Here is a 22,529-nt window from a genome sequence, read left to right on the forward strand (position 1 = left end):
CGGGAGAGGAAGGGCCGACCCTGCAGACCAACGAAACACCACGATAACGTTCATCCACATCGTCTTTATGCACTTCACCGCCTCTCATGACTTCTTCCGGGTTTCTATCTCTTGTATTCGCATGGCATGCGTAGATCTGCCCATGATAAAACTGCCTTTGTCCTACCTTCTATTGGATGTCTCCGGCAACAATGTTCGTGGCCGTGCTTCTGAGCTTTGCGATGGCTGTTGCAATGTAGTGGGCTACTTAGTGTGTCACAGGCATACAGGCTTACGTATCCACATCCACGTGCTCAACAGGTAAGGCTGAAGAACCTTGGAACGCATTAAGGCTGTAGTCGGGTTTACGAGGCAGATGCGGAGCGTGAATATCGTGATCTTTAGTCGGTAGCCTCACTACGACCGCTACGGTAGAGCGCACGTATGATGAATCGCAGCTTGGTCATCAATGATTTTGGTATACCAGGAGTTGGGTAAGCCTTCTTACCAACAATATCAGCTCCATTGGCCCAATGTGCATCTGTACCATGTGAACCTCTCTGGACAACCAAATCATGGTTCTGATTTCTTTCAGCTCAAGGCACATTGGTCAAAAAGGGAACAAAAATTTAGAATGTGTGCATGGTTACATGGTCGCTTCAACTTGGTAGCGAAGTTGAATATTCTTGCAATTTCTTGCTATACAAAAGTTTTGAGGTCTTCTCTTGCTTCACCAAAATTTCCACCGACACACCAATTCCAAGATACGGAGTCTCTATAATTGAATACGAAGAGAGCTCAATTGTGGCCACGCTCGTCAACACACACAAAACACATACTTTGTCACCATATACCGCGTTCCCAACCATCCAGTCTCACCAACCATCGAAACAGAATGGGAGAGATACAACAACACCCTCCTCAGCCACTGCACACCCGCACGCTACAACATTTCAAGATGATCGAAGATCTAACCACAACCCTGCACGAAGACATACAACGACAATACCAGTACCACAAAGTTATGTACGGAGATCTAGAACACGAGTATTTATTCCAAGCGATGTTGGCATGCGATCAAGAGATGGACAGTCTCGTCATCGAGTACGAGAGAAAAGTACCACATCACACGTGTGGAGAGGGAGCAATTAGGCTATGGGCCGGTACCGGCGAAAGAATCAAGCAAGCTGCGCTTTGGAAGGAATTCGAGAAAACGGAGTGTCAGTTGAGAAGTCCTCGTGCACAATACAAGCGGGTGACAACTCAATTTCAAGAAGAAATTGGTCGGTGGGAGGAATGCTCGACCGAAGTCTTGACACCGTCAGTCGTTTGTTTCAGTTTGATGCCGTCGCCGCGGTCCTTGGCTGAGGAGCTTGATGCTACGGATCTTGATGAGAGGGATAGAGAGCTGGCTGAGATTTGGCGGGGAGGAATGGGTATCGCAGGTGAAGATGAGGCGGAAGTTGATTGCACCGCCGCTTCGGAAGTGGATACTTGTGGAAGCGGCATAGGGACAACCGAGAGCGATGACGGCTCTTCATGAAGCCTGGAACTGGTCCGTCAACGCGATGACGGTAAAGATGAAGAAATCACAGTGCTGCTTCCTAACGATCCTAGCGCTGATACACTATTCATTGGTGCGACGCGTGAATGCATGACTGGGGACGGTGGTTACTCTGGTGTGATTTTCGAATGAATTTATTCATACCAGCTTTGTTGGTGGCCTACGTTTCTGGATGGATTTATAAGCGCGGAGTACTTGAGCTTGGGTATTAGAAAGGTTTCGGACCGTCAGCGTTCAACGTACTTTATTCATGTCCTACAATATATCTATTACACTCACGTGAGCGCTCTCCCGTTATGTGAGCTTGAACAGCTTCCCGCCTACACCATCCCACTCTTCATCCCAACGATGTTCGCTCTCCTTCAGTGCGCCCTCCTTCAACGTCTCTCTCAGCCTTGTATCGTTGCCGAAGAAAGTAGCCAGATGTAAGGCGAGCTCTTCAGAGCTTTGGAAGCCAAGTCCATTTACACCTTGCTTGACAAGCTCAGGCCAGGCTTCGAACTTTCCCCAACCCACGACTGGTAGGCCTGCACCGAACATATCGACCACTTTCATCGGCAGGTCGACACCTGAAGACGATGTGTGTAGAGAGACTCCCAGATCAGCGGACGCGAGTAGAAGCGCGTAGTCGGAATGTGTGAGCCATGCTGTTTTGATAACAACATTCAACAGCTTCTTCTGTTGATTGAGCTCCCGGATCTTCGCAAGGTAATACTCCTTCTGAGGGCCTTTTCCAGTGATAATGGCAAGAATCTTTGGCAGATAGGTCTTAGATGTACACTCTGCAGAATAAGCTACGAGAGCGTCAAGGAGAAGTGAGAAGTCCTCGTCGGCTGTCCAGGACGTGGCGCTGACGATAAGTTTCCATGGCGTCTTCGAAGTCGCAGAAAGATCCGAGGCGTACTCTGCTGTTTCTGGTAGTCGTGCGAGAAACTTCTCCCGATCTCGTTGTTCGATCGGCTGGAAGATAGAGGCTGGGCGATCGTGCAGTGCTTCTGCTGTCACGCCGTAGTCGTTTTTGAGCACGCGGGCCATGGCGTTAGTCACCGTGAAATGATGCGATGCAGCCTTTGCAAATATCTTCTCGTACTTCTCAGAGATCTTCACAAGAGGGTGTTTGTCGCCAAGTTTCATAGCCAGAATGGTGTAACCGAAGTTGTGCCAGTCGATGACTAGATCAGTACGTCGCAAGAAGCATACCAGGCTTGCTACAGCGAGAGTTGGTATCGAAGGTGGGTTTTGCACGAGCGTCCATCTTGCGGGCTTAGAGCGGTAACCGAGTGCGCGATGCAACGACCATATCTGCCAAAGGACTTTGAGAGGTGCTAGAACTGGAAAGAGAAGTTTGCTGCTCGAACGCAGAAAGCTTGGCGCTGGTGACAGTGGAATGATCTCGATCAGAGGATTTGATACGATCTCAGGAAGGATGTCCGACTCTTTGTGGGTTTAGCCGCTAGCAATGTCTTCAGGACAAACACCACTAACCTTGATAGCCGATGAGAAACACTTTCCCACCATGTTTGGCTATGCTGAGAGCATGGTATTGCATGCGCGGCGACCGTCCGATGTCCCCCAATACCACCACCTGTACCGAGCGGCCCTGCTTCCATAGCATCGGCTCTTTCCCATCTTTCATCTTCATTTTGATATCCTTTCCATCCTCGCCCACAAACCGAAGCGGCTTATCCTTGTAGGGATCATACTGACTGGGCAACGTCAATAGCAGCGCAGTGAACAGCGTCGACAACGTCACAACGACGCCTAGTATGACAGAAAATAGGCTGCCGTCCTTGTCGGGCGAGGTGTATTCGTCGAACATTTTGGTGTTGTGTTAGTGCTGTCCAATTGCAAGGCGGCTCGGGCAACCGTGGCAGCCGCCGCGTGCGTCAACGCCAAGGGCTAGCCACGAGATGCGGAGATCTGAGCCGGGGTAGGACCAAAAGGGGAAGGCGCTCAATGACAGTCATGTCAATCTGTAAGACCCCTGAAACTTATTGATAGTGCAGCAACGCGCGCCGCTATCGAAACACCAAGACGCCAAAGCGCTGCGTAGCCTCATTGCAGCACACTCACGCTTGCTGGCTGCGATCCACGTTGCTTTTTCCCCTCCAACACCGCCATCTTAAGGCAATTGAGCAACGTTCCATCGCGCATCGCGAGCTCCACTCGGCCAATTACCTTCACCGAGTCAAGACGACCCCATAGCGGGCGGACGAACGTGGCGTTGCGAATGGCGTCGACGTATGCGCTGCCTATCGCGCCCACCTCGCACACACACAGCCATGGCCGCTCGTCGTCACAATACACACCGGATCCCTCGTCGTACGCGAATGGCACCGTGAACCCTTCATCGCCCGCCAAAGACCACGGCCATCGACACACGCGGTCTGATATGAACGGCAACGGGCATCTGCAGGGCGCTGTGCGCTCGCCGTATACCGAGTACAACAGCCCTGCGCATGAGCATGAGCACGGGCATGAGAGGTCGGGCTCCAACGATTCCACCTACACGCTGAAGCCTTTCTCGAATGGAAGATCGAAAGGACGGGCGCGGGGTGAATCGGATCTGGGTCGCTCACCGGCCAGGAAGACACCTGCCGTTGAGAAGTATGGTTTCTCGCCGGTATCACCTATACAGGAGTCTCCAGCGCATGTGCCGCCTCCTCCTGTTTCTTCGTAAGAACCGCCTGCGACGATCAAGAGAACCACAACTAACACACTGTCTAGATCCTGGCTAGAACTGCCCGAAGCCCTTACCGCGCTCTTAATACCTCTCCCGTACCTTTTCGCCGCATTAGCATACCCCAGCGGCGTCAGACCGCCTTCCGAGCTACCGTCGAGTCTATCAGAAGCCGTGTCAGAGAAATCACCCGAACTCGAATACGCGACCGCAACAAGTGGCTTCCCATTACTACATGCGCTCGCTCTCTCGTCTGGCACGCTGCTGCTGGTCGGTGTAATAGCCAAAGTTAACTCCAGTCTACAGCCACTCGACAGGCGGAAGGAGGAGAAGGGCACATTCAATATCAGCAATGCGCCGAAACGTGTGACAAGCAACATACTCGGTGTCCTGCTGCCCTTCTACGCATCTCTACACATAGGAGGAGCGAAGACAGCCTTAGCCATGTTAGTAGCAGTCGCTGCAGGCATTGGTGCCCTGGACCAGAAACCAGGGAAACACACACCTTGGGACGATATTCGACGAACATTAAGGACCAGAAAGGTGACCTGCGGGGCCCTTCTCCTGGGCATGACGGCTGACATATTTACCTCTGGCAACGTCACAGGCAGCCTGATCGGCTATTTAACCCTTCTAGTATCGCTACTCCTGGTCCCTCCACCTCTTCCCACAGCAGGCTGGTCATTGATGACCGGACCAAAGAGTCAGGACTCATACATGACTCAAAAGTCATCTCGCGCATCGCTGCCAAAACCCTCTTCGCCTTTAGTGAACAGTACCGAGAACCAGCTACTCACTATTGCCTCAGGCCTTGTCCTTACTGTCACAACTATTTTGTATTCACTTGTTTCTTCTGCTACGCCCTATTTGTCGAATCACACCCTGGGCTTCTCAACTTTATCGGTTGCATCCACTACGGCGCTCGTTTTCCTGTCACTTCCCGCATCATTACGGAGTCAAAAGCAGGTTGGATTGAGACTGAGCGGCATTCTCATCTTTGCCCTGAGCTTCTTGGAACACCAGGCTCTTAATCATCTCAACATCGCGTTCCCTTGGGTTTGCGCTATGCTTATCGCGGCGGTCGCCATTGACACCCGTTCGTCTGTACCCCACTCGCACGATCATGGGCATGCAGGACACAAGCATTCGCATGGTCATGACCACGGCCATAATCACGATCATCATCTTCATGGAAATCATTCTAGGATCTCGGCATTCCTTATCGCGCGCGCAACTCCAGGCTCGATTGTGCATAGTGTGCTGATCGAGCGGGATTCGCGACGCATTGCGTACTTCGGCGTGTAGGTCCACTTCCTCCTGCTCAGCATGTTTTGAATTCCGAGCTAGCTTGACTAACTTTGATAGGCTTAACCTTTCCTTCATGATGGTTCAGTTCTTCTACGGTTTCGTTAGTGGATCCTTGGGGCTGCTCACGGATAGTATCCACATGCTCTTCGACTGTGCTGGTCTCGCCGTGGGACTTGCAGCAGCAGTGATGAGCAAGTGGCGCCCCAACGCCCGCTTCCCATACGGCTATGGTAAGGTCGATACGCTGTCTGGCTTTGCAAACGGCGTGTTCCTTTTGTAAGTTATCATGACGGATACTTCTCTGCGTATATACTAATCAGAACCAGGCTGGTCAGTCTAGAGATTATCTTCGACGCCTTTGAGCGCCTTTGGGAAGGTCACGAACTCCAGCGTCTTAATGAGCTTTTGATTGTCAGCATCCTTGGTTTCATCGTTAATATCGTGGGCCTAGTAGCCTTTGGCCATGCCCACCACGGCCATGGACACGATCATGATCACGGACATGAGGGACATGATCATGGACATGGACATTCCCACGACAACGAAAATATGCAGGGAATCTTTCTGCATATTCTTGCTGACGCGCTTGGCTCTGTTGCAGTCATCATATCTACCCTTCTTACAAAGTACTATGGTTGGTCTGGGTGGGATCCGATAGCGTCCTGCATCATTGCAATCCTAATCTTCTTGTCAGCGATCCCGCTGGTCAAGTCGAGTGGCGCAAGACTCATGCTGAGTATGCCCAACGACCTCGAGTATAGCATTAGAAATACCTTAGGCGAACTGGGTACGTTGAGAGGCGTTGTCGGATACGCGGTACCAAAGTTCTGGCTTGAAGACGAAGGTGCTGCGCACGCGGAAGCACACGCAAAGGAGGATCATGATTGTGGAGGCGGCCATAAGCACGATGACCATCCACACGATCATCATGAACATGATCACTCCCATTCACACGATCACGGCCACTCTCACGACCACGGCCATGATCACGGACATGCGCATTCACACTCGCATGATCATCACGACCACGACCACGACCACGACCATAGCCACGCACCCAAGCAACGCCGCATTCTCGGCGTGATTCATATCATTGCCAACCGCATGGCAGATCCAGAAGACGTGCGTGAGCGCTCGCACCAGTTCCTGAAGGACCGAGGTATGGATGTAGTAATACATGTCGAGAAAGAAGGCGAGGGACGGTGCTGGTGTGGAGGTGGAAGTGAATACAAGGTCAACTAAACATTCGTTGAGGGGCTACAGCTTGTTTTCGACAGTTTTGCTAATGCATGCATGGTATGGTAGCAGGTAGGGAGGCTGTATAGTAGGAGAGTTGGATAGAGCTTGTATACCACAATGTAGACACGATGATCTTTCGATCATTAGTACATTTCTGTGTCGGTGGGACACTTGTGAAACTGGTAAAAGGCGAGTCTTTAAGGCTTCTCTGTCGAGTTATGATGTAGTTTGTGACTCAACAGAAAAGTCTCAAAGACTTGCCTTCTACAAGTTTCACAAGTGTTCCATCGATATAGGCGTAGATCCCATGCATAATCTTCTTGGACTTCTCGTAAAACACAAGTTTCTTCAAGTGCAAACTGCCAGGTTGCGTACAGCTAGTAAGAACCACCTTGTTTAAATTATCTCGATTCGAAATATCCAATGTTGGGCTTGGGTCAATGCCCAGGTGTATCGCGAAGCCGCTTAGTCACGCAAGTCATGATAATGCTGACAAGGTACAGCGCGTCGCGAGCTTGAGCAGAGAACGCGACTCAAGGACTTTACGCCCGTTCATACTTGTCCGATGAGTTTGAAAATTTCATCACTTACCAATCATGTCAATGCGCACGCGTGCGCAATGTCAGTATTACGAGGACGACGTCATGGATGCTTCCTAAGCAATAGCTTGGGAAGAAATCGCTCTCCACATGCATCTGGCCGCATATAACCCCTCCATAACGCGCTGAAGCTACCCCTCTTCATGTCACTACTTCGACCCTCAATCTCCTCACAACTCCGACAATTCACACGTCTCCCTGCCCAAACGCGCAAACCTCTCCGATCGCACTTCCACAGCTCACAACCGCTACTTCGCATACTTCCCGAAATGGCTGACGGCGAACCCACCGGACTCAAGGCGGACAAGGGCATCGAGCTGCTCACCTTCGGCACGCCCAACGGATGGAAGGCTAGCATTCTGCTCGAGGAGCTCAAGGAGGCCTACGGAAAAGACTACACATGGCAAAGCATCAACATCTCGAAGAACACACAAAAAGAGCCTTGGTTCACCAAGCTCGGTCCCAATGGACGCATCCCGTAAGCAATGCCAGCCTACGAACTGCTTGAGACGTGTACTGACCATGGATGCCAACAAATAGTGTAATCGTCGACCACGACCAGGGTGGCTTCGCTGTCCAAGAAGGTCTCTCGATCCTCACCTACCTCACGCGCCACTACGATCCCGAGCACAAATTCAGCTTTAGCGACCCTCTCGACGTCTCGCGCGCAGAACAATGGATGGCATGGCAACACGGCGGCCTTGGTCCTATGCAAGGCCAGGCCAACCATTTCAACCGCTTCGCCAAGGAGCGCATTCCCTATGCCATGCAGCGTTACACAGGCGAGACCGAACGTCTGGTCGGCATCCTCGACTCGCACCTCGCCAACACCGACTATCTCGTAGGCAACAAATTCAGCATCGCCGACATTGCCAGCTTTGGATGGGCCCACATGCTGCGCTTCTCCGGCGTTGACCTCGATTCATTCCCGAATGTGAAGAAGTGGTTGGAGCGCATACAGGCACGACCTGCAGTCCAGCGCGGCTTGGACATCCCAAGCAAGAGCGGCTTTGGAAACGACACGTACTTGCAGAAGCTGAAGGATGACAAGGAGTTTGCGGAGAAGGAGAACAAGCTCATGGAGCAGATCAAGGCTGCCAAGGAGCAGTACGGTTACAAGTACTCCAGTCCTTAGACATTTTCATGTCTTTGGTATGCTGGATAGCTGTACGTGAGCGTAGTACAAACCGTGGGTGATTAATACCCCGCGATTAAAACAATATTACTCTTTAGACAGATACCGTACCTGTGCCACCACAGAGACATCTTGAACTACATAGCTTCCAGGCGCGAAACTGTCAACCCATCACCCAGTCCAATGTTGCTCGTCGCACGCCATTTCCTGCGACAGCGAAGTTACCTCGGACTTCACGGTAAGTTTCATGATGCAGATGCTGGTGTATTGCCAGCGAATCACATTGTGAAACACCCCTGCTCTGGACGCAACGCTACTTGAGGTCCACTACGTCAGCGTCGGCGCCTCAAACAGGGTCACCAGAGCCACACGTTCACAACGCGCTGGACGTGTGGTCAGGCGCCAACGCATGGGTTGACGCTTCCGATGCCACGAAGTACTTCACGGTCTGATTTAAAAGAGAGGCTATGGAGAGGCGTATTATGTGTCTCCAGCGTTGCATCTTGTCCTTCCCACGTCTCGTTCTCATCACCGCCGGCTTTGACAGTCGCGGGACAGTCCCTTGGTACTTCCATTCTATCGCGCGTTGCCTATCTATCGTTCCAGTAGCGTCTATACCCCTTTAATCGCGTCTCTTCCAAATAGCCTTGCTGTCACACCTTCTCTTTGCCGATCTTTCCCAATCCGCACCGAAAGCGCGCGTGCACAAATTTAATTAATCCCTGGAAGCCACATCCCACTCCAGGATCAACCCCCGACGTCATCGCGCTTGGAAGGAAGAGGGAACGGTGACATTGTCAAGACCCTGAAGTTCCCAGGGTCCAAAAGAAACCTTGTGTGCCAACGAGGTTTAGCACGCCCAAGTTACAGCGCAGCGGTGTTGTTTCGGTCACAGTACGAGAGACGACTTTTTGTTTAATCACTGCGGTTCGCAACTATTTCTTGTTCCCCGCTCTATCCATTGCGACTATTCCAACGACCGAGATCCTCTGCGAAACACCGAAGATTGAAGAGAGACATCCGCGCACGACGTTTAAACCAGCAAACTCTACAAAGTCGCGCATCGCATTTACAATAGGTAAGACATTGTCTACCTAACTCACATACATCCGCACGCACATATAGACCAATTCTTTGAGCCCAGCTAACGCAAAATGCTCAGTGTCCTAGCAGCTATGGGCTTCAAATTCCTCTCGCGTAGCACTCTCCGGGGCGAGAAAGCCACTCTAGGAACCTCGCTCGGCGCGTCCCTCACCCCAACAACCATCCTGCGCCTCGTCCTGCGCTTCTTCCAATTCGTCATGGGCCTCACTGTCATCGGACTCTACGCCGTGGACCTGGACAACGCGCGCAAGCAAGGGAAATACGTCGACTCGAAATGGGTGTGGGCTGTTGTGTGCGGTACACTCGGCGCGCTGTGCTCCCTCCTCGCCATGCTACCGCTTATCAAGGCGTGGTTCTTCTTCGCCGTTGATGCGCTGGTTTTCCTGTGCTATCTCGTCGCGTTTGGCATATTCGGCAAGATGTTCATTGGGGAGAACCCAGAAGGGAACAAGGGTATCACCAGGATGAAGAACGGGGTGTGGGTGCTACTGACGAACATGCTGCTTTGGTTCATCTCAGCTGTCATTGGGGGTATCATGTTCTGGAAACACTTCAAGGCAAGGACTACGCATACTGGTCGTGGCGCTATGCACGTCTAAAGCCCCCTCCTATCCTACCCTTCACGTGAGGGACTGGGAACGAGAGGTGTGCTGACAAGATGTGCTGTTTGTAGAGGTTCCGGATCAGCTTTGAATTCGACAACGGACACGGCGACGATGCTTCCTGGCTTCATGCGCCCAAGACGGTTGCTTAGGGGCCACAATCGTCAACATCAAGAGCTTGTTCCAGCGTGAACGGTACGACCAAGTCTCACAGTCTAGCCGTGTCAGATGAAACCCGTCCTCCGTCGCTCGTACAGTCACCACACCCTCCAATGCACTACTCCAGAAGTTTTCTTCCTCTTCCCACGATTCCTTGCACTGCCTGTTGCAAACACCAGCACCATCTCTCCGTTCGAAACCAGCGTTGTATTTCTGCGCCACTACCAAATGTATCTACATCCACGCCCCCGCCTACGTACCACACGAACCCCACCACCACTGCATGTTCCACAGCGTCCACGAGTAATGAGGAAAGAGTTGTTGGAGATGACACAGACGAGGTCTCTGCGAGCTCTTTTCATACTTGGCTTTCTCATTTCCCTGATCATTCGATACCCTTTATTTTTCGCGAAGCGTTGTCTTGAGTAATGCGTTCATTTAGTTAGCAGTATCACTGGTAACATCATTGAACAATCTTATGAAACAACTATGCCAAACTATGTCTCCGTGTTGTGACTCATGATCGTCAAGATATGACAATGTAGGCGTATGTATCTATTTGAAGCGCGAGGTAGCCGGTGAGATACATGATACATGTATGTTGGGTGAACCTTTTGACGTTCATGTTGCTATACTAGCACACTTCATTGAGGATAGAGTGATGATGTGTCACAAAGCGACCGTGTGACCGTTTGGGCGAGATTTGCACAATGGACGAATATTTTCGAAGTCAGGGTGCGAAGACGTGACCGGAAAGCACATAAAGATCGGTAACGGCGCTGAAGGCTAAAGGGCTGGAGCTGCAATTAGGTGCGAAAGTTCGTACAAACGTTTTCCAGCATCATAATCACACAACGGCATGGCAAGGAGACTGTAGAGTTTGTAGAGTTAAAGGATTTATTGGTATCTCATATCCATTATCATGGGGCTATCGTGAACCCGGCGAGAGTCGTAGTGCTCATCGCTCAAACCATAGTGGTATCGTTCTGAACCTTGTGATTGTTAGAAAGGTGTCAAAGAAGGACGGGTGTGGACCACATACCGAAGTGAAATGTCGAACCGGTGCTCAAGTACTGAGTACTTAGATGGAGCGCTTGTTGGCCTCAGCGGAACCCTCGTGCTTCTCCTGGTTCATCTTGTCGGAAGCAGCGTTCAGGGCACCGGAGGCACGGTCGGTGAGGGAGTCCTGGCCAGGGACGTTGCCCTTAGCCTGCTGCTTGTTGGCCTCCTTGTTGGCCTCAGCGGTCTGGCCCTGGACGGTCTCGGCGACGTAGTTGGCGGCGTTCTTGACAGAGTTGACGGCCTGGCCGACGATGCCCTCGTTGGGAGTGTTGGCGTTGGGAGCAGACATTTTGAAGTGTTTGGTATTTGAGGGGTTGGGTTTGGAAGAAGTGGTAGTGTAGATGAGGTGATGAAGGCTTATTGTGTGATGGAGGAAGCAAAGGGGAGACGGGTGAGGGTATTTATGTAGAGCAAGAGGGGTAGGTGAGGGAGGCTAGTGAGGGGCTGAGGGCTGAGCGCTAGGCTCCAACAGAGTGCAAACAAACATACGTCACTGTTTCCGGTGGTGAGTGACGTCACACAGGAGGGCCCATGGAATGAGGGCCAGACCACGCAAGCGCGATGGGGTATCCGCAGCCACGAACCATCACATGCAATGCACAAACCCACGCAAGAGAGTGGCACTTTTTGAAAATTCCGCTGTCGATCGTGGATTATCATGCAAATCGCGTCATGGGCGAATGGACAACCATCTGGCATTCGCTGCGTGCCTGAATGATGCCCCTCTATTGCCCCGCCGGTGACGTCAGATCGTGTACCGCGGCTTGCTTCAAGACAGCAGCCCAACAAAGCACGCAAACGCTTGCCGCAAAGAAGCCACACTTAAGCTGTCACGCGCTCCTGTTTCAGCCCGAGGATAGGCGGCAGCCGCAGGAATGCAGGGCCAGATGAGATCCGAGGGGGTCGGTTCCGGAAGGTGCTTGTTCCCGGAGGAGTCTACTCCGCTGGCGGTGCTGCATACTGTGGCCTGGAAGCAGACATGTTGCCATGTACTGACAGCCAACACGTCATACGTAGTCCTCATCGAGATGTCTCCACCCGGATCCAGTGACCTGGCAGATCCGCCAAGTGGGGGTAGCTGTAAGGACAGATCTTCTTCCCGTGCCTTGCTTGACTACATGTTGTGGACACATGTTACGTCTGCGTACGAGACATCCAACACCCACCAGCAAACATACAAAGACAATCGCAGATACGGGCACACAAGCGTCATGGATTCAACCGTATGAAAAAGGGGATTAATTGCCGCTGTGAGCGGATGATCTAATACCTCTATGGTACCAAAAATCTAAACCGAGAAACTTGGAACGAGCGATGCGAAGGGAATCGTGACGGCGCCTGTACCAGCAAGCCCATTGCCACTCGTGCAGTCGTCCGTCGTTGGGTATCGTAACTTAAAGGATGGTACAATGCGGTCGGTGTCCCCGGCGCTTAGGCCTTCCAGTATGCGTCCGCGACCTTGGGCCAGGTCTCGGTGAATCGGGTGGGGCCATGCGCTGCCGTTCCTGTTGATCTTTGCGGATGATTTGCCTGCAGAGGTCGACAAAGGCTTCATCCACATTGGCTCTTCTCCGAGCACTGGTTTCAAAGTACGGTATGTTCCACTCACGGGAAATTGCAAAGGCGCGTGGGCGTGGCACTGCTCGGTCTTCTTCTAGATCTGACTTGTTGCCGATGAGGACCATGGGAACGTTGCTATCTTCCTTTATTCGTCGTATTTGCTCCCGAAGCTCTGCCAGTTCCCAGAACGACGATGCCGATGTTATGCTGAAGACGAGAAGGAACCCTTGACCGGTTTTCATATACAGTTCCCTATGGGGGTGTAAGTCGTGAGCTGGCATGGGACTCGAATGGTGTATTACCTCATAGCAGCTACTTTTGGTTAGTCATGGGTCGCGTGTGCATGGGCGGCTGTAGATACTCACTGAACTGTTCGGTGCCTGCAGTGTCCAGGATCTCCAGAATGACATGACGGCCCTTCAGCGGGTCAGCAACAGGGTAGTGCAGGAGGGTCGAAGCACACTCACGTCAACATCAAGCACCTTTCGGTATGAATCTTCAATGGTAGGATCGTAACTCTCTATCCATACATTCTGCACGAATTGTGCTGTGGACAAGTCAGCGCTGCTGTGGTGTTGGCGAGTACTCGAGGCGGTAACCTTACCTGTTAGGCAGCTCTTCCCGACTCCACCTAAGGCGCCATTCTCGTCAGTTGTGACCTAGTTGCTGACGGTGTCTAACTAGCTTACCAGAACCTAGGACGACTATGTGGTACTCCCGTTGCGACATGCTTCAGATTTGCGTGGGCAGCTTGCAGCGAGGCCAGGAGGTTATTGACGAGAAGTGCTCCTCGCCTTCTGTGGCGGTGGGTGCCACAGAGGGATGAGCGGCTCAAAGCCGCCGCCGTCTAGTAAAGGCTAAGGAAGTCGACTCGTCGTGCTGCCTGGACACTGCGTCGGTCTGTACCAGAGGGCTGAGTCGGCGGTGCGCGTCGTACTGCGCTCTGGGCCAACCACACTCGTCAGCGCATCGATTTCCAAACCAAGCCACGTCCAATCAGACAAAAGCAGCCTCGAATGCAGCAGGCGACGAGCCACAGAGGCAAAGCGACTGCATGCATGCGCGGGGCAAGTTTGTGTAACGCACCTGTTTGACGCGCCGAGGTTGGGGGCTGGGGAAGATTTTTCCGTCACGTGAAGGGCGAGGTGGGAGAAGGAAACGGCGTCGCGATAATCAGGGAGCAAGCAGCGACAAAGAGGTAGCGAAGAAAGGCACATGCATGCAGTAGACTTGGTAGGGCTTAGCAGGAGATATGCCAGGTGTTCGGCTCTGGGGTGCAGCCCGTACAGCCCGTAATTATGCCAAAAAACAAAGCGCCGAGATGCTGCGAGAGAGAGGGAGACGAGGTCGTCGCGGCCAGTCGCGAAACAAAGCCAGGGCGCCGGGACAAGCTCCAATCTATGATAGCGTGGCCCTCTGGTCGAGTCGTGCACAAGAAGGGTTCGCAAGGCTGTCGAGCAAGCATCCTATCGACGTAATAATCGCCCATGGAGAGCCTCCCGCTTCCCCGACGCCGCCTGAACTGAGTCGTGAAGAGCCTGGGCTGGCGGTTGGGGTTAAGAAGCAGGGAATCCAATAAGGGTCCCGTGATCTGGAGCAGGCTGGGCACGTGCGCCCTGGCACTGCAGACGTGTGAGGGAAGCCGACACAGGGCGCATGGGAGCCGAACGACGACGACGCCGACGACAAGCTCCAATTCCACCCGACCATGCGTTTTAGTGCTGCTGTCGCCATTGCAGCATGTCTCGCGCCGGCTGCGGCCATCTTCGAGGACGATGCCTTCCACATTGATTTCCACTATGCCCTGCTAGGCCTGCCTGCCCCAGAGGCCACCTTCTTCCAGAAGCCCTATGCGGGCTCCAAGGCATCGCTCCTGTACTCGATATCGCAGAACCAGACCATCGGCGCCATCAACCCCAAGGATGGCGCGCTCGTATGGCGGCAACACCTGGCCTCGCAGCCCGGCCACCGCGGACATTTGCGTTCAGGCAACGAGCAGGACACGGTAATCAGCGCCGTTGGAGACCGCGTCACGTCGTGGAGCGCTTCCGACGGCCGTCTCGTGTGGGACACCAGCCTCGGCGGGGCTGCAGTCGAGGATCTGGAAATACTAGAGCAGGAAGATGGCATGACCATCAGCGCGGCCAAAGACGCCATTGTCCTTGCTACCGATAGCAGCAACAGTGTCAAGAGGCTTGACGGCAAGACTGGGCGCGTCAAGTGGACATACGAGGACACGAGGTGGCTATACCAATCAATGGCAATGTAACAGACACTGACAGCCCACAGCGGAGACACGCCTTTCCAGGTCTCGACCTCGCCGACAACCATCTACTACATCGCCCTCCACGCGCCCCTGCTTGGAGGCTCCAAGCTCCGAGTCACGTCGCTCAACCCCATCACAGGGAAGAAGCTCGACCAGTACACCCTCAACTCGGACACAGAGATCTCCTCGCGCGACCGAATCCTCTTCGCCGGAGCCAACACGGCTGCCCCACTATTGGCTTGGACCGACAAGGCGAACAAGGTGCTGAAGGTGAACATTATTGGCACCAAAGCTGTGTCGACCTTCAACACGCCGGGCGACGAAGTCATCGAGAACATCGTTCTCCATGCTCCCAACCACATCAATTCGCTCGCCCACTTCCTCGTCGAGTACCAGACTGCCATCGGCCATTCTGCTGAAGTCTACCACGTCGACCTCAACAAGCAAACCGTTTCCAAGGCCTACAGCCTCCCGGAGCTGAGGACAAAGGGAACTTTCACCACAAGCACATCTGATGCCAACGTTTACTTCACCAGGGTTACCGAAGACGAAGTTACCGTCTTCTCTTCAGTCTCGCACGGTGTCTTGGGTCGCTGGACTGCCAAAGGCTCTCCGGCACTTGCGGGCGCCTTCCCTGTACATGGCCAATCTGAAGTTGTTGTGAAGTCAGGAGCTGCTAGCGCTGTGCGATCGGCCGTTCTGTACTCCAACGGACAGTGGGCACTTCTGCGGAACGATGAAGTCGCTTGGACCCGGCCCGAATTCATGTCTGGCGCAGTCTCCGCAGTCTGGGCCGGTCTGCCCGAACAGGAGGCCCTGGCACAAGCACTTGCTGACGAAAGTCATCGCAACCCTGTCTCCGCTTACATCCACCGTGTGCAGAGGCACCTCCAGGATCTGCAATATTTCCCGGCGTGGGCGCAGAGCATTCCCCAGCGCCTCCTGAGTAGTGTGCTTGGCAAGACAAAGGAGACAACAGTCGACGATATTCAACAAGACACTTTCGGTTTCCACAAGCTTGTTGTCGTCGCCACTAAGGCGGGTCGCCTTGCTGCTCTCGATGTTGGTTCGCGAGGCAAAGTGATGTGGAACGTGAACCTTGGCCAGTTCGCGCCCGGCACGAGCTTCCAACACCCGACTCTCAAGGCGCACAGCGGCTATGTTGAAGTAAAAGACGCCAGCTTCCAGGGATCCATGTTCATCAATTCGACAACTGGTGGCCTCATCACTTCCGACAAAATCAAGCTGGAGCCTTCGCTAGTTGCTGAGGGGCAAAGCCTTATTTCATTCACCTTGGTTGACGGCACTCTGAAAGGATATCTGGAAAGCCAGCCTGGTTCCGAACCAGTGTGGAGCTTTACGCCACCTGTCGAGGAGAAGATTGCCAGCTATGTCGCTCGCCCGATCAAGGACCCTGTTGCCTCTATCGGCAAAGTACTAGGCGACAGGAGGGTGCTGTACAAGTATCTGAACCCCAACCTCGTCCTAGTTACAACAGTGGTGGAATCAGCGCGATCCGCGTCCGTCTATCTACTTGATTCTGCATCTGGACAAGTACTACATACTATGTCACACAACGATGTCGATACCACACGACCCATTCCAGCCACTATCTCAGAGAACTGGTTCGCGTATGCGCTAACTATCGATGCTGCATCTGGCGCTTCTTCCCGCGGCTACCAGCTTGTCGTCTCTGACCTTTACGAATCCCCCCTTCCAGACGACAGGGGTCCATTGGGCGATTCGTCGAACTCTTCTACCGTGAAACCTTCGGGTTCGCACGGTGACGCTGCGAAACCTTACGTACTGTCGCAGAGTTATCAGGTACCAGCAGAGATTACACACATGAGTGTCACACAGACCAGACAGGGCATCACCAGTCGCGAGCTCCTCGTCACTTTACCCGCACTCAACGCTATAGTTGGCATTCCACGCATGGTGATTGATCCTCGCCGACCCGTCGGTCGTGAGCCTACTGCGCAGGAAGCGTCTGAAGGTCTGGTCAAGTACACACCCCTCATCAACTTCGACCCGAAGTGGCACCTTACCCACAAGTACGAAGTCTTAGGTATCGAAGATATTATCACGAGTGAGAGCGGAATCGAGAGTACTTGCCTGGTCTTTGCCTATGGCTTGGATATCTTCGGAACACGGGTCGCACCCAGTTTCTCGTTCGATATCCTAGGCAAGGGTTTCAATAAGATCTCTATGCTTTTGACCGTTGTTGGACTGTTTGTCGGAGTCTTGTTCGTTGCGCCTTTGGTAAGTCTACCCTCTCTATACTTTTCTGTGCATTGTTGTGTTACATGGCATACTAACCAGCACTCCAGGTCAAGCGAAAGCAGATCAACACCATGTGGACAACACTATGATCGGCTATCAAACGATAGCTTCGTAAAAGAAGCAGGATCGAACATATTCAGGTCTCGGAGAGACTTGATAAACACACACGCACGCTTGGTGCTCACGCTACAGAGCTGCATTAGCCTAGTAGCTCCCACGATCAGCACGGCTTACTGAGCCCTCTTGATCGAGGTCACGATACCTCATACAGCGCATGTTGAAATGAACAATCAAGTCAATGCTCACTTTTGACACTCAACTGTGATGATGTAATGCATGACGGCTGTACCCGCATATACGTATGACCTTATCTCCGTTCATCTCCATGCAAGAAATTGACGGGCACGTTTGTACCTTTTTCCAATGACGTCGAGCAGAAGTAAAACGGGTGGAGAAACCACGCTATATGCTTAGGAGCTAGCAACGCGATTTGTTCATCACGGAGATAACAACGGCAACTACACGTCAGGCACAATGATGTAAATGCCGTTGTTGAGATCTGCGTATATATACCATTAACCATGCTGCTAATGTGGGGAACAGTGTAATACACAGCTCTCTATCTTCATCGACCTGTACTACCTCAATACTCATCGTACGAAAGACCGATCGTGCGATCAGTAACTAAACAACCCGTATACTACCTACAGTCTCCCCATCTACCAACACACACAGCCAACCGCCGAAACCATGACCGACCAAAAACGCTACACCAACAAACTGACCAACTCGCGCATCCTCGTGATCGGCGGTACATCCGGCCTCGGCTACAGTGTCGCAGAAGCCTGTCTCGAAAACGGCGCTCTAGTAACCATCAGCTCCTCCAACCCATCTCGCATCGATGCCGCTGTATCCAAACTCAAAACCGCGTACCCCTCTGCTGCTGACTCCTCAAACCCGCGCATCAGAGGCCTTGCCGTTGACCTAGGCAAGCCAGAGACGCTGGAAGAAGAGCTGAAGACGCTGTTGGAGAAGACGGTGGAGAGCATGCCGGAGAGCAAGTTGGATCATGTTGTTTTTACTGCGGGGGATAAGTTGGCGGATATCAAGTTGGGGGATATGGTGGGTTGATGTCTTTTTTTTAACCTCTTCTTACATCTCTGTATCGGTGTATATGGCATGACTAACGGGATCTCCAGACGATGCAAAACATCCTTGCAGCTGGCCAAATCCGTTTCTTCGCGCCCCTGCTCCTCGCAAAACACCTCCCGCGGTACCTCATCCAGAGCTACAAATCCTCATATACCATCACCACAGGCGCTGTGTCCGAAAAGCCAATTCCCAACTGGAGCGTTATTGGCGCGTATGCAGGAGGCCTGCACTCCATGGTGCGCAACCTGGCTCTCGATATGAAGCCCATTCGCGTTAATGGCGTGAGCCCGGGCGCGGTGGATACAGAGATGTGGGATCATCACGGCGAGGAGAAGAAGCAGGAGATTATGCGGGGTATGGAGAGTAGGATGGCGACGGGGAGGGTGGGGAGGCCGGAAGACGTGGCGGAGACGTTTTTGGGGTTGTTGAGGGATTATAATGTTGATGGGACGATGGTTAGGACGGATGGTGGGGGTATGCTTATGTGAGATTTTGGTTGGGTAGGTGGATGTATTTGCCTGGGGGCTGTATCTCTTGGATATCTCGCCTCAGATCAATGTCTCAAAGATGATATCTCAAGATGACCTCTCAGGATGGCCCGTCAAATGAGTCCGCAAGATAAACTCCACTGGTCGCAAGAAAGAAAACCCTTAATCCTCCGTCCTCGTAACCAAAACCCTCAACCCCTTGCTATCCAGCTTCGCAACCGGAATGAAGAAATCATGACCCAACTCCACATCGCTGACATCACTCTCGTGAAGCTCAAACTTGTACTTCCGGAACAACATACCCAGCGTGAGGTACAGCTCCACATATGCCAGATTGATACCGAGACAATTGCGCGTACCGCGACCGAAAGAAACCATGAAGCGCTCCAGCGGAATACCATCAGCGGTCTTGGGATCGTTGAGCCAGCGCTCCGGGATGAAGGTGCGGGAAGAAGGGAAGAGAGTTTCGTCGTGGGAGACTTCGGGGATGGTCATGGACTGTGAGGGTTGGGGGTTAGTTTAGATGCGATGGGAAGATGGATCATTTAGTGGGGTAATGACTTACAATGCAAGTGTCTGCGGGGATAACCCATTCCTTGTACTGCAGAGGCGTCTTGTGTGTTCTGGGGTTTCGAGCACTCAAGCCGTATGACATGCGCGCGGTTTCCATGATGATGGCTTTGAAATACGGCATCTTCTCCAGTGGGGCCAAATCTAAGTCATCTCTGTTGGGAAAAGCTTCTACGAGCTCTTTGTGGAGGCGCTCGTAGATGCGTGGGGTGCTGATGATGTGGAACGCGGCTGTGGAGAGGGAGAAGGCGGTTGTCTCTACGCCGCCCCCGATGATGATTTGCGCTTCATCCTCGAGACGCTTCTGTGTTTTGTCAGAGTCAGGTAGCTTAGAGCCGACAATTTCTTGGAAGATGGTCTTCTTCGCATCGTTGGATTTGATGTCTTCGCCCTTAAGGGTGCGCGCAATGTGATTCCGGTTATCCTGACTCGCATGTTAGACTTAACACGGTATAGATGCAATGCTGTGCCGCATACCTGCTTGAACTTGAGCACTGGCTTCACTGCTGGCTGCAGCCAGCCGCTGATACGGTCAGGGATACAATCGAGAATCTGCAAAAACCATGTCAGTTCCACGTGTGACTGGTGCACATCTTGAATGATCTAAATATAACCCACGGGAAGTATCATGGGAAACTGCGTGGCGATGTGACCCACACCGCCAACCCGAATAAATGCATCATGGAATGACTCGAATTCAGGATGCTTGAGCTGGTTGTAGTTGAAGCCGAAGAAGTAGTCCATGATGATGTCGCCTGTCAGGGCGGGGAAGGCATGGGATAGGTTAAGCGGCTCTGCATGAGCCTCAAACTCTTGCATGCGCACGGAGAGGGTGTTGACATGGCGGTGGATGATGTGTATGAAGTCGAGGATGGAGCGGCGTGAGAACCTGACAACAGGCGTTAATCGTGCCGAGGTGCCTTGCACTACATGTTGAAGCACCTACATGGGAGCCAACGCAGCACGGCGTCGCTTGTGCTGCTCCGCGTTAACGGTCGGCAGCAGGCCGCCTGCACACCCAAACCTCTTGTCCCAACCCTCCTTGTCGAGGTGGACGTTCTTGGCGTAGACTTGGTCGTAAAAGTATGGGTCTCGTATGTGCAGTTCATCAGGCGTCACTCTTACAATAGGGCCATAGAGATCGTGGAGCTTGGAGATTTGCTTCGAGTACTGCCCCTTGTGGACAATTTCGTAGTAGCCCTCGTACCAGCTTGTGGCTGCCGCAATCCTGGGGCCAGGAAAGCGGGATAGTGGATGGCAATATAGGCGGTAAACGACACGTGCGAGGAGGTACACAAAGTACGCCAGCAGGCACAGAGCGGGAAGAGACATGACGGCTGGCTGTCAGAGAGGCAGTAAGTCGATCAGGCGGCGAAGCGCTCTTTAGAGAGCAGAGTGCGCTCCTACATGTCGCTAAGGCATGTGGTGTTTGCAGACTGATTATGGAATGGGGTGCGTTTGACCCGGCATCCTGGATCCTACGGCATGGCCGACGAAAGTAGAGAGGTGGAAGATATAAGGCGAGGCCTGACCCCGCGAGTGCAAACGCTCTTGGAAAAGAACTGGAACACAGCATGTCAGCCCCGCAGGATCCAACAGCCGAGGGCAACCTGCAATCCGTCCTGCATCTCGACGTCGACACGGCCAACAACAGCGATAGCGATTCGGCATTCGGCGGCGAATCCACGGCATCCACGTCCATCGCATCGACTATCCTCAACTATGAATACTCCAATGGGCGGCGATACCACGGCTACCGGTCCGGATCGTACATTTTACCGAATGGTCAGTCCCAAGTGTACGAAGTGCATGTGAGACAAATGCTGACTTCGTACCTCCACCTCTGCAGACGAGCAGGAGCAAGACCGCCTCGATCTCCTCCATCACATCTTCCTGCTCATCCTAGGCGGCAAGCTCTACGATGCACCCATCCCGCCTGCGCCCCAGCGCGTGCTCGACATCGGCACCGGCACCGGCATCTGGGCCATAGACTTCGCCGACGAGCACCCAGGAGCACAGGTCATAGGCACTGATCTCAGTCCCATCCAGCCAACGTGGGTGCCGCCCAACGTCAAGTTCTACATTGACGATGCCGAGTCGGAATGGGTCTACAGTCCCGACGAGGCCTTTGACTTTATCCACTGCCGAACCATGTCTGGCAGCATCTCCGACTGGGACAAGCTGGTGCGACAGACATACACGCATACCAAGCCCGGCGGTTGGGTGGAATTCCAGGAGCCGCTTGCGTTGTGTGAGTGTGACGATGGGACCATGGAGCTGGCAACCGACATGCTCAAGGTAAGTTTTGACTGTACGAAGTGCATGTGGGACGTATGCTGACTTTGTACCTCTACCTCTAGTGGCAGGAGTTGTGCCACGCTGCCGCTAAAACGTGGGGAAGGGACATCACGGCCGGGGACAGCCTGAAGCAGCGGATGACGGATGCAGGGTTCATCGATGTTCACGAGAAGCTCATCAAGGTATGTCTACCCTTTTCCCCTACACTATGCCGTTTACGAGGCTAATGCGGTACCTGTAGATCCCTATCGGCCCTTGGGCCAAGGACGCGAAAATGAAGGAAATCGGCCGCTACCAGCGCGAGCACATGTCCATGGGCATCGAGCCTTACACTCTCGGTCTCTTGGGCAAGGTCATGGGCTGGAGTGAGTCTGAGTGCCGGGTCATGATCGCCAAGGTGGTTGCGGATATTAGGAGGAAGGATGTGCATATGTATATCCGCTTCTACTTTACTCATGGACGGAAGCCGACGTGAGAGCTA

The 22,529-nt window shown here is 53.0% G+C and overlaps 8 protein-coding genes across 8 annotated transcripts; 5 read left to right on the forward strand and 3 right to left on the reverse strand.

Moving 5' to 3' along the window:
• Positions 1 to 1,837: 1,837 nt before the first annotated feature.
• Positions 1,838 to 3,362, reverse strand: J4E90_003583 (uncharacterized protein; the record flags this gene model as incomplete). The annotated part of the gene is made up of 2 exons (XM_051433151.1): positions 1,838 to 2,979; positions 3,029 to 3,362. 2 exons carry the CDS (start codon positions 3,360 to 3,362, stop codon positions 1,838 to 1,840), a joined length of 1,476 nt encoding a protein of 491 aa, XP_051293049.1.
• Positions 3,363 to 7,638: 4,276 nt separating this feature from the next.
• J4E90_003584 (uncharacterized protein) lies at positions 7,639 to 8,504 on the forward strand (the record flags this gene model as incomplete). Its single annotated transcript, XM_051433152.1, has 2 exons — positions 7,639 to 7,847; positions 7,910 to 8,504. The coding sequence occupies 2 exons, from the start codon at positions 7,639 to 7,641 to the stop codon at positions 8,502 to 8,504; spliced, it is 804 nt and encodes a 267-aa protein (XP_051293050.1).
• A 1,154-nt stretch (positions 8,505 to 9,658) lies between these two features.
• Positions 9,659 to 10,207, forward strand: J4E90_003585 (uncharacterized protein; the record flags this gene model as incomplete). Its single annotated transcript, XM_051433153.1, has 1 exon — positions 9,659 to 10,207. One exon carries the CDS (start codon positions 9,659 to 9,661, stop codon positions 10,205 to 10,207), a length of 549 nt encoding a protein of 182 aa, XP_051293051.1.
• Positions 10,208 to 11,450: 1,243 nt separating this feature from the next.
• J4E90_003586 (uncharacterized protein) lies at positions 11,451 to 11,720 on the reverse strand (the record flags this gene model as incomplete). The annotated part of the gene is made up of 1 exon (XM_051433154.1): positions 11,451 to 11,720. One exon carries the CDS (start codon positions 11,718 to 11,720, stop codon positions 11,451 to 11,453), a length of 270 nt encoding a protein of 89 aa, XP_051293052.1.
• Positions 11,721 to 14,699: 2,979 nt separating this feature from the next.
• Positions 14,700 to 17,629, forward strand: J4E90_003587 (uncharacterized protein; the record flags this gene model as incomplete). Its single annotated transcript, XM_051433155.1, has 3 exons — positions 14,700 to 15,232; positions 15,281 to 17,519; positions 17,588 to 17,629. 3 exons carry the CDS (start codon positions 14,700 to 14,702, stop codon positions 17,627 to 17,629), a joined length of 2,814 nt encoding a protein of 937 aa, XP_051293053.1.
• A 661-nt stretch (positions 17,630 to 18,290) lies between these two features.
• Positions 18,291 to 19,180, forward strand: J4E90_003588 (uncharacterized protein; the record flags this gene model as incomplete). Its single annotated transcript, XM_051433156.1, has 2 exons — positions 18,291 to 18,662; positions 18,740 to 19,180. The coding sequence occupies 2 exons, from the start codon at positions 18,291 to 18,293 to the stop codon at positions 19,178 to 19,180; spliced, it is 813 nt and encodes a 270-aa protein (XP_051293054.1).
• A 162-nt stretch (positions 19,181 to 19,342) lies between these two features.
• Positions 19,343 to 21,082, reverse strand: J4E90_003589 (uncharacterized protein; the record flags this gene model as incomplete). The annotated part of the gene is made up of 5 exons (XM_051433157.1): positions 19,343 to 19,678; positions 19,746 to 20,174; positions 20,228 to 20,302; positions 20,369 to 20,639; positions 20,697 to 21,082. 5 exons carry the CDS (start codon positions 21,080 to 21,082, stop codon positions 19,343 to 19,345), a joined length of 1,497 nt encoding a protein of 498 aa, XP_051293055.1.
• A 242-nt stretch (positions 21,083 to 21,324) lies between these two features.
• Positions 21,325 to 22,523, forward strand: J4E90_003590 (uncharacterized protein; the record flags this gene model as incomplete). Its single annotated transcript, XM_051433158.1, has 4 exons — positions 21,325 to 21,535; positions 21,600 to 22,048; positions 22,111 to 22,230; positions 22,290 to 22,523. 4 exons carry the CDS (start codon positions 21,325 to 21,327, stop codon positions 22,521 to 22,523), a joined length of 1,014 nt encoding a protein of 337 aa, XP_051293056.1.
• Between the last annotated feature and the right edge of the window lie 6 nt (positions 22,524 to 22,529).

Source organism: Alternaria incomplexa (assembly GCF_024043165.1).
Source record: "Alternaria incomplexa strain BMP 0042 chromosome Unknown scaffold_4, whole genome shotgun sequence".
Taxonomy (NCBI): domain Eukaryota; kingdom Fungi; phylum Ascomycota; class Dothideomycetes; order Pleosporales; family Pleosporaceae; genus Alternaria; species Alternaria incomplexa.